This window comes from Puma concolor, chromosome E1 (assembly GCF_028749965.1).
Source record: "Puma concolor isolate L17-30 chromosome E1, mPumCon1.1.hap2, whole genome shotgun sequence".
Taxonomy (NCBI): Eukaryota; Metazoa; Chordata; class Mammalia; order Carnivora; family Felidae; genus Puma; species Puma concolor.
In genome coordinates, this window is record NC_141680.1 from 44,737,980 (window position 1) to 44,748,569 (window position 10,590).

The window sequence follows — 10,590 nt, forward strand, 5'->3', positions numbered from 1 at the left end:
GAGAGCGGGAGGTGGTGGTTGGGGGTAGGAAGGCTCTGGCTGTGATGTCATTGGATTAACCCTCTCGGCATCAGGTGCCAGCCCCTCGGTCTCAAAGCTGACTGGTCTGGGGGAGATGGGGTGGCACTAAGTCATTAGAATCCCCGGCAGAACTCCGGTTCTGGGTTCGAGGTTTGAAAGCATTAGCGTCCCAGTGGGCGTTCGATTGCCCCGGACGGCCGCCGCACCCTGTGTAGATGTCCGTGACATCAACCCGTGGGTGAGCGTCGAGTGTGGGTCCTGGTGACCGTTTCATGTGTTCACTTACTATATGTGAAACCATCAGAATATTTGTACTCGAAGGGTGGGATGGCAGGAGACTAATCATTTTAGCGTTGTCTGCCGCAATTACCCTAAATTGGGTGCGGAGAGCCGGGCGCACACCGCCACTCGGCGGCGGCCAAGAGCGTGGCATCTCAAAGAGAAAGCTTAGTTTCTCAGGACCTAGATTTGCCACCTACTTGCTCTAGCCCATTCTCAGATATCCTTGACCCAGAGATCTGGCATACTGGTTTGGATACCCACCCCTTTCTGGATATTCTTTCTGTACTTTTGATCCTGCAATTCCTTCCTTCAGGAAACACCTTTCTCATTCTTCTCCTGGTTTACAATTACGTGTTCCAAAACTCAGCTCCAATGTCCCTCCTCCAGAACCCCTCCAGAACCCGCTCTTCCTCCAGGACATAACTCCTTTTTTTTTTTTTTTTTTTTTTATCCCCAGAGCCTGGCGGGGCGGGGAGGGGAGGGCGGATCTAAGGAGCTGAATTGGGTTGCTCAGATTTGCAGGACCTGGGTTCGGAGGACAGACGCAGGTTTCCACCAGGGGGCGCGAGGACTCCGCGCTATTTTACTAGGTCCACCAGGGGGCGCTGCCTCCCGCCTCTGGTCCTCCAAGGTTGGGGAGCAGGCTGGCGGATTCGCCTCTACTGATTGGGAGAGCCGCAGCTAAACTATTTGCATAACCTTGAAAGGGCCATGCTGAGTGGTTGAGGTATAGAAGCAGAAGCTGAAACGAGCCCTCTCATTGGCCTAAATTTCCCCCCCTGCGTCCACATCCCGGTCAGATTGGGCCCGGAGGTCAGTCGGAAGCCTCCGGCTAGTGGCGAGACCGGGACCTTAGTCCGCGTATTAGGCGCTGCAGGGTGAGTGCCGGATGGCCGGGCGGCTGGGGTGGGGGACCCCAGGGCAGAAGGAGTGGAGGACCAAGGTGGGAGAGTGTTGGCCCCGCCCTGACTCCTCTTGGCTTGCCCATTCTCCGGTCTAGGAGTTGGAAATGTGCGTCTAGAGAGGGACAGCGGCTCTTGGCACCTGCCTCCACCCACCCACCGAGGTCCTATCCGCCCGCCTTGGCCCCCACCCGTGCTGCCCTGGGGTAGGAAAAGGAGTCTCAGCTGCAGCTTCTGACCTCCCGGGGCACCTGACTCGGATGTAGAGCTTAGTTTTCCCCTCTGGAAAGTGGACCAGTGGCTTACAGAGGTGTGTGCCAGGGTGGACCGTGGAGGTCTGCTCATACGGAAGCTTGTTCTTGTAGAGTCGCTCAACAGTAGGTCCCCAAGGTTCAGAGGCGCGCGGTATGGGTACCGAGAATGAAAGCCCAGAACAGGACTGCCAGAAACAGTTCCAGGCCGCAGTCAGTGTCATTCAGAACCTGCCTAAGAATGGTGAGGGCGCTGGGACCTGCACTTGGGGGTCAAGAAGATTGGGGTTTGCCTGGGGTTTCCCAGGAGGCTCTGATCCTTGCAGTTTTTGCCGATAAGTCCCTGCCTGGGCTGCCCTGGGGATCTCCTCTGCCTCCTGTCCCAGTCCAGCTGAGTGGGACCCTCACCATCTCTGTCCATTCCAAGGGTGGGTGGTTCTCCCCCCACTTCCACTCTCTTGGAGCTGGGGGTGATGCTCTGCCTTCCACTTCCCCACCCCCTGCCCAGGCTCTTACCGCCCCTCCTACGAAGAGATGCTGAGATTCTATAGCTACTACAAGCAAGCTACCATGGGGCCCTGCCTCGTCCCCCGGCCTGGGTTCTGGGACCCAATAGGACGATATAAGTGGTGAGCCCCCTACCCACCGGGCAAACAAGCCTCAGCTGTCAACCAGCCTCTCACAGCGCTCTGCCCCCCAGGGATGCCTGGAACAGCCTGGGCAAGATGAGCAGGGAGGAGGCCATGTCTGCCTACATCACTGAGATGAAGCTGGTGGCACAGAAGGTAGGGAGAGGCTGCAGGCTTCTTTCTGTCCCCAAGGTCCCAGCTAGGTGGCCTATCTTCTACCCTTCCAGGGCTGACCCCCATTAGGTTTCCTGCACATTGACACCCCTGTGGGAATTACTACCTACATGCCATCTCTCTAACCCTGCTTGTCTCTGGTCCCTGACTGGGCACAGGATGGAGGGGACCCAGTTCAAGTGGGATAGGAGGACAGTGGAAGGAGGTGCAGGCCCCTCTCCAATAGACACCCTGCCCCACAGGTGATCGACACAGTGCCCCTGGGCGAGGTGGCAGAGGACATGTTTGCTTACTTCGAGCCCCTGTACCAGGTGATCCCTGATATGCCGAGGCCCCCGGAAACCTTCCTGAGAAGGGTCACAGGTCAGGCCCCCAGGTTGGGAGCTCCACAAGTGCTGAGTGAACCTTCTTAGGTCCAGGCGGAGGGGGCTGCTCAGGTGGAGGCGGATTTGGGGGTAGAGGGCTCCAGGTGATGTCCCTGTAGACACTCCAACCAGCGCCCCTGATGGAGTGGGTCTCAGGCAGAGCCCATGGCTCATGAGGAGCAGGGGCTGATCTCACTGGGAAGCTCCAGCCTCTTCCCAGCCCCACCTCTGGGTGCCGTGTCTCAGCAGGTTGGAAAGAGCAGGCACTGAATGGAGACGCCAGGGCTGCCCCAGAGCTTCCCTGCCCCCCCAGGGAACCAGCACTCCCAAATCCAGGTCAGTGCCTGGGGGGAGGGACAGACAGCCAAAGCCAGAGGGTGGGTGGGGAGCTTCCAGTGGGGTGGGTAAGGGGAGAAGGCTGGATGGCACACCTCATTCATGCCCACAGACACTGAGACCTCCTGTGCTTGCAATGGCCAGGGGGCAGGTTCTGAGACTCTGGTTCCAGGACCTCACTTCTGGGACCCATCTATGCCTCCCACGGCAGTATCTCTCGTGTTCCCAGAGCAGGTGCCTTTACTCCTTGAACACCCCCTCGCCTTTTTCCATAGCCCCCGTCTTGTCACCAGTGTCACCTATCCCCTCCCCAGAGTCCCAGCCACCTAGGGACCTGGACTCCGAGGTTTTCTGTGATTCCCTGGAGCAGCTGGAACCTGAGCTGGTGAGACTACCCCTCATTCCCTGCCTTCCCCACCCCACTGTGCCCTGGCTGCCCTACTCCCACCCTTGGATCTTGTGACTCCTCTCAGCAGGTCTGGACAGAGCAGAAGGGAGCCCCTGGAGGAGAGCCTGACACCAGAAACAGCTCCCTGCTCCCCGCAGAGAAAGGTGAGCCCTCGTCTGACCCTTCACCCGCTTCCGCCATTCCCTGTGATTCTGGTGCCCCCAGGCTTTCCCCTGACTGCCCTCTTGGGGCAGAGGTGAAAGTCCAGCACCGGGCACTTGCCAGACAGCCAGACACCAGCCTGGATGGGCAAAGTCCCTGCCCGGCCCCATCTTTGTAGGCCTCCCATTGGGGACTGTCAAAGGACAATGATTTCGGTCCAATCCCCTTCTAGGATTTCCGTACGTGCCGTGTCCCTTAAGGGCACTTTCATAAATATTATCTTCTTTATTCCTCTGAGTAAGCAGCCCTGTGAAGGCAATGACATTTCCCCCTAACTTTCAGGAGACAAAAATGAGGCTCAGAGAAGCTTCTGACTTGGCCAAAGTCACACAGCTGAGTGGCGGTGCTGGGATTCAAACCCCTGGCAGCCCATTACTCAGCCACATGGATGGATTTTATAGAAATCACAGTTGGTACCAGGGATCGCCCTCTATCTACTATTACTTTTGCCCAGACCTGCCCCAGCCTGCCACCACCCTGTCCCTAGCTGAGTTGCCTCCTGAGTCCCCTTCCCTGTGTGTCTGTGCTCTGCAGAGGGCAGCCCGCTGGGGCCCCAGGAATTGGACACGTGGCTGGTGGGGACAGTTCGGGCGCTGCAGGAGAGCATGCGGGATGTCCAGGGTAGACTGCAGAACCTGGAGAGCCTGCCCAGCGTCGTCGAGCAGGTGAGCTGCCCCCAAGGCCCAGGGCAAGATAGAGACAGAACTCCAAGGCTCTCTGTTCTGGGCTCCTCGTGGAGCCACTTCTGTCTTTCGTCCTAACTCCCCACCTGCCCACACCTCTGCCTTCTTCAGAGTGGTGTGGTTCTCGTTGCAGGCAGGGCAGTCGGGGGGACTGAAGTGCTTCCACCCTGGAAGGGAGAATGGGGGAGGCCCTCCTTTCCTGCTCTTGCCGGAATAGAAACTGAACATGAGCACTAATTCCAACAGTTTGGAAGGCCAGGACGTGCCTGCTCTTTGCACTGGGGCTGGGGGGGGGCCTGTTGCCAGATTTAGGGTTTGCTCCCAAATGACTCAGCCCTCGTGCCCCTCCCTCCCTCCCCTCTACTCCTAGATCCGCTTGGCCCTCACACCTCTGCTCCTGAGCTCCTGCAGCATCAGTCGCTGCCACCAGTCTCTGAGCCCCAACTGAGTGCCAAACAAACGCGTACTTCATTATCTCATTTAATCCGCACAGCCCCAGGAACTAGTTTTGCTTTTCATTTCCCTTTTCCAGAAGAGGAAACCAAGTGTCTGAGAGGCTGGGTAATTCACCTGAGGGCACACAGCCCAGAGGAACCTCACAGAGCTGCTGTGAGGCTTAGATGAGGCAATGTCCACCGCACTTCTCCAATTACTATTATTATTATTATTCACATCCAGTGACGGAGCTGAGAGCAGCCTCAGGTCTGTCTCCCTCCAAAGCTGGGACTCCCCATTGACGGAGTAGGTCTGTTCTTGAGAAGCCTGGGGTGGTGGGGGCAGGAAACAGCTAAATTGCTGGACTTGGGGGATCACCTGGGTGACCCTGAATCCCCTTGACACAGTGGGTGTCAGCCAGGGTGGCAGGAATTTCCTCAGACCCATCTTTCAACGCCCACCCCCCGCAAGGCTTTATTTATTTATTTTACTTCTAACTCATTTTATATGCTGAAGATTGTGATTTCCACCCTGAAATAGCTGGTTTTCCATCTCTAAAAATAAGAACATTCCACTACCTAGCCCGAGAGGACAATATTTTAGCACACACTTCGTATCGTCACATCCCCAATCCAAATCGAAATCTCCCCAGCTGTCCCGAAATTGCCTTTTCCAGCTGCTCTGTCTGTCCAGTCCAGGCACATGTGCTGCGTGTGGCTTCTCCGTCCTTTAAGACTCCTTTAATCTAGACCGGTGCTTTCTCCTTGCTACTGGCTTACTGAGACTGGGCCAGTGGTCCAGGAGAAGGTTCCCTTCAGGTCTCTCTGATTACATCCTCCTGGCTCGTTTACATGACCAGATTATGTCACATGTGATGTTCTGCACATCAGGGGACACATATCTGGATGTCCCACAGTTAATGATTCTAGCACGGACCACTGGCATGGATGAAGGAGGAGGGCCGGTCCGATCTCCCTACTGTTAGGTCGTGTTTTCCTCTTGCCAGCCAGGGCATGTCCTGCTCCCCGTGACCCCATTTGCCACGTGATTTTTGACAATTAATGGATAAGCCCTGCCTGGATCAATAATTTATTTGGAAAAAAGAAACATTGACTTTTAAATTCTCTTATTCTTTTAACATTTATTAGGGTGACACTTTACTGTAGAGTTTCATCTAGGATTTCCCTGAAGTACAGCGCCTTATGGAAAGGCAGAATGAGTGCTTAATTCATTCTGTTTAATTACCTATCTTAAAGTAAGGAGTTGATTGAACAGCCACCTCAACAGTGACAAATTTCCAACTTTCTCTGAGTATCATTATGGACTAATGGATTTTAAAGATTCAGTCTCTCAATCAACTGAAATTATTCTTTGTGATGCTTAGACTGGCACAATTTTGGTCAATGGAGACCCTTTCAAGCGGGGTCCTATGTTCTTATAACATGACCTCATTAATCTTTAAAAGTTTCCTTGTTTTCTGGTACAAAATGTCCCACATTCACCTCTGCCTTCCCTGCTCGGGACCTGGAATTCGCCACTTCTCCAAGGAGCCCTGGCTCCTTTCAGCAGAGAATGAGATTTAGAAGCTAAACTCTGAGCACCATTTGAAATATATGGCACATCCTTTATAATATTGGGTGTTCAGGCCACACCAACGGGGCCACTGCTTTGTGGCCCAGTAGAAACAGCCTAGAAGCCATTCTCTCCACCGCGCAGCCCCTACAGGCCCCTTGGCACCTGGGATTGCCCTCAGAGGAGGATGCGGGAGGGCACTGGAGGTCAGCTGTCAGGGACACACTGGGAACCCCAGGAGCCTTTCCTTTCTAGTGGTGCAGATTCAGGGGTAGGGCCTTCCCTGTCTCAGTTCTTGTGATCTTAGGGAGGCACAACTCCCACTTAGCTCGGGAAGCAGGTTCCTAAGGAATTGCCCGGTCTGTGCCGAAGCCTGGGCCGGCCCCTGACTCCCTCCCTCTCGGCAGCAGAGGACCCCGCCCGGTGCCCGGCCATGGCCCCTCAGGCTCTCGGGTCCCACGCTGCTCTTCTTCCTCCTGTGGCCCTTCATCGTCCAGTGGCTCTTCCGACAGTTTCGGACCCAGAAGAGGTGACTCTCAGTGGAGGGGTCTCTGTAGCCAACTGAGGTGGCTATGAGCCCCCTGTCCTGCTGTGCCCTGAGCCTTCCTAGGGTTTAGGAGAACAGCATTAACTCTGTGTTCCCACCATTCAGTGTTTGCCTCTGCACCGCTCCCTTATCGGGGAGCCATTTAAGAGCCCATCCTTCCCCGCGGCTTCACATGGACACCTTCTCCTCTCCCGCCCAAACACCCAGGCTCCCTGGTGAGGGTGCAGTAGTGGTGCACGTCCCGGGTTCTGAGTTGGCCGTGACTCGGGGGCGGGGCTGCCGGTCTCAGCCTCCGCCCTCCCCACCCTCTGGGTCACCTGACTCTTCTCCCACCCCAGTCTCTCCCGTTGGAGGCCCAGCTCTTGGGCAAGTTGGGACTTGGGCCGGGGCCTGGAAGAATGATTGGCTGAGAGGCTGCGGGAGGAAGGCCAGGAGGCCCGGCCGAGTTGGGGGCAGGGGAGTGAGCTCCGTTTTGCTGGTCTCCCTCCCCCTGCACTTACACACTCAGGACGTCTTCACGGAAGACTCACAAATGTTTCACTAAATAAAATAAGACCTTGATCTTCTGCCTTCTGGGTCCCCACGGAGTGAGGCGGGAAGCCGGGTCCGGGCGCGCAAGGCACAAGTCTTCCCTGCCCCACCCCCAGTACCCCCGAGGACAGTCCCGAGAGGCCGGTGGCTTTCCCTCCTCCCGGGGCAGGAGAGGGGAGCACTGGGGCCCTGGGCCCGAAGGGGGCGGGGCGGCCGAGGGAGGGGAGCGGCGCCTACCGCCGCCACGGCCGGGGGGTGGGGCCATGTCGCGACCTTCCCCCCCCCCCCCCCGCCCCGTCGGAGGGGGGCGTCTGGCGAGCTGGGGGGTGGTGGGTGGAGAGGAAGCCGGCGCCGGGACCGGAGGGCGGCTGCTCGCTGCCCTGTGCGCGGGCCGCAGGGAAGGGGCTTCGGGTCCCCGGCCCCGGAAGTGCCCACCGCCCGCTTCCCCCTCCTTAGCTGCTCGTTCCCGGTGTCCCCGCCCGTGACCTCCGCGCTCGGGCTTTCCCAGGGAACTTTCTGGAAGGCCAAGACCCAGCGGGAGCCTAGTCCCCGCCCCACCCTGAGGAGTGGGGGCGGGGCCACTCGTTGGGAGCCCCCGTCGGGGTGGGCAGAGCGCCCGCGTGGGCACAGAGCTCCGGGTGACGCCCGCTGCTCGGGCCCCGAACTTATTTTTCTCATCGCCGGGCGGCCTTGGCCTCCTTCTGATCTCCGACAGCCCTGTCGCCCCCGCCCCCACCCCGTGGGGCCGCCCTGGCTCTAGCAGTGGCCTGTATTCGGTGGCGAATCCGCCACCCCGAGCGCCTCCTAGTGTTGGCCCCTGACAGGCCACTGGCCAGGGTCCCCATCTGCAGAGGGCCACAGTTGCCACCGCCTGGGCCCCAGGACCTTCCTACCCTGGGTGAGGAAGAGGTAGTTCTGAAGTCTCCTTGGAGACCCTTAAATTCCTAGGTTCCCTCTATCAGCCCCTGGCCTTGACCACTGCCCAAGGTTGGGTATCATTCGACCCACTGGTAGCCTCAGTCACTCTTTGACTGTCAGTCTTTCTTCCAAGGTGGGGAGGGTGTCCCTCAAAACAGACACACGGGCCCTGCTGCTCTGCGGTCCAGTCCAGTTTCGCAAGCAGAGGTTGAATAAACCCTTGTGTGAAGGATGGACAACAGCAGGGTAGCGGGAGAAGAGGCAAAGTGGTGCTGGGGATGCAGGCATGGGCACACAACTAGCTGTGTGACTTGGGCAAGATTCTTAACTGCTCTGAACCTGGGCTGCCTTCTTTGTAAAATAAGGATGAAGATCTCTTCATCATAAGGCAGTCCTAGAGTTTAAATGACCAAGACATGTAAAGTTGGCGATGGGTTAAAACTCCGTTAACGTCAAGGTGCCTGGCCTCTTGTTTGACAGAATTCTAGAATCCCACAACCTATCCATCTGCCCACCCCTCCCCACATATGACAAATGAGCCCTGCCCAGTAAACTGAGGCTGGCTGGGCTCAGCTATACCTTTCAATCCCCCTGAATGAGAGTACCCAGGAGTCCTCTGGAGTCTGAAATTTTAACAATACAAAGGTCTCTGACTCCCATTCAAGTTCTCTGCAAAACCCCTTTTCTCAGGGAGCTCTCAGTGTGGGGGGCAGCTCTTGCTTACAGGGAGCCCTGCAGGACTGATTAAGCAGCACAAAGAAGGCCATGCTTTTCAGATGCACCTGAATTCTTGGAAGCTCAGGGGCTTGTGTGGGCAATTTCAAAACATTTGGTTGTGCCCCAGAGGCAGTCTTGCTTGCCTGTCCCTTGGGGCATACCCATCACCACCTCCCCACGGAACCACTGAGTTCCCAGACAAGTCCTTTCTTCGGACGCGATGCTTGCTCTTTATAAAATGTTCTTCTTCACGCTACTAGGCCTGAAAACGCTTCATCGTTCAGAGAAAGCCAAGAAGACACCTCCCCCACGCATCCTGTCCATAATTCCCAACTCCTGAGCAGCTTGGCTCAAAAGATCCTACCAGGATTTTCTTCACTTGCCATTTTGGCTCACTGTGGTTTAATGGTTTCTCTACACTGTCCATGAGCAGCAGAGATGACATTTCATTCATCATAGTTTCTCCTAACAAGTGTTTGCTAAATGAAGAAATGAGGGCCTTAGACTGAAGCTGTTGGAAATGGAAATGGAAAATGGGGGTCACAGAGACCTTCGTTCTAGCAAGAAGTGCCCCTTAGTTGTCATGTAACCTTGGACAAGTCACTTCATTTCTCTGAGTCCTAGAGACTTCTTACCTCTAAAACGGAGACAATCATCCCTACCCTAACTCATTGGTCTGTGGTGGGGTCAAGTGGTTCTGTGTGCAAAAACAATGTTATATGTCGAACGTAAGACACTGCTATTAAGGAAGAAATAATAAGAATAGGTCACTGGGTGTGTGTCAAGAGGGAGATGCTGTGATTACGCTGACATTTTAGGCCTAAACGATTAGAGGGGCGAGTTTGGGCTACTCCAGGGCCCTGTCCTCTGGGCCGGAGCCTGGAATCTGGAGAATTTTCTCGAGACTGTGTCACCTTCCCTCCCCCATGAATCTACCCCAGTCCTGGGCCAGAATCCCCCTGTCCCCATTTCCGGGCAAGACCTCCTCCTTGGGGAAGACTCCGGCTCTGTTTCCTCTCAGTGCTGCCCAGCGCCCACTGATGAGGAAGGGCCTCTGTGGATGGTACCCCTTCTCTCTCGGGTAGCCAGGGTTGATTATTTAAACTCAGGATTAATTTTGAGCTCTATCCCTCCCCCGCAATCGAGGTCCACCAACTGGCCCGACTGCCTTGTCAGGCCTCAGGATATGTTCCCGGTCGGCTCGGAAGTGAAGAGATCAAGTCGGCCCCAGGAGGCCATTTTTGTTTGACAGAAGCCAAGGCTGAGGCCCGGGGGCTAGGCCTTCCCGCCCCGGGATCTCCCCGGAGCCTTGGATGCACTCCCCGCGCTTCCCGGATCCCCGCCCAGAAGAGAGGCTCGGTCACGGCCCACCATTTTGCATTGGTCCTTGACGGCGGGGGCCCCGAAAGACCAGACCTGGACTGGGACTCGGCCACTTTCGCCAAGCGTCCCAAAACCAGTCCCAGGGTGGAAGTCACCCGGGACTCGAACCTGCCTTCTCATCCTGCGAGGCCTAGTCCGAGGTTGCTGCACTAATGCAGTCACACTGTCCCTTTAAGACGGCACTTTTTATTCTTCATTTGTTTACTTCTTCATACGCTTTTCGTTTTTTTTACA

General features: G+C 56.4%; 1 protein-coding gene across 8 annotated transcripts; it reads left to right on the forward strand.

Moving 5' to 3' along the window:
• The first annotated feature begins 1,052 nt into the window (after nt 1-1,052).
• Nucleotides 1,053-9,254, forward strand: ACBD4 (acyl-CoA binding domain containing 4). Of its 8 annotated transcripts, none has more exons than XM_086687560.1 (10): nt 1,053-1,181; nt 1,304-1,700; nt 1,965-2,085; nt 2,157-2,241; nt 2,502-2,622; nt 2,871-2,960; nt 3,236-3,345; nt 3,434-3,512; nt 4,105-4,235; nt 9,234-9,254. In XM_086687560.1, exons 2-10 carry the CDS (start codon nt 1,613-1,615, stop codon nt 9,237-9,239), a joined length of 831 nt encoding a protein of 276 aa, XP_086543686.1. In that variant the 5' UTR covers nt 1,053-1,181; nt 1,304-1,612; the 3' UTR covers nt 9,240-9,254. The 8 variants fall into 8 exon arrangements, with proteins under 8 accessions (XP_086543686.1, XP_086543680.1, XP_086543681.1 ...); XM_086687554.1 differs by lacking the exon at nt 9,234-9,254 and adding an exon at nt 6,668-7,368; XM_086687555.1 differs by lacking the exon at nt 9,234-9,254 and adding an exon at nt 6,671-7,368.
• Nucleotides 9,255-10,590: the final 1,336 nt, after the last annotated feature.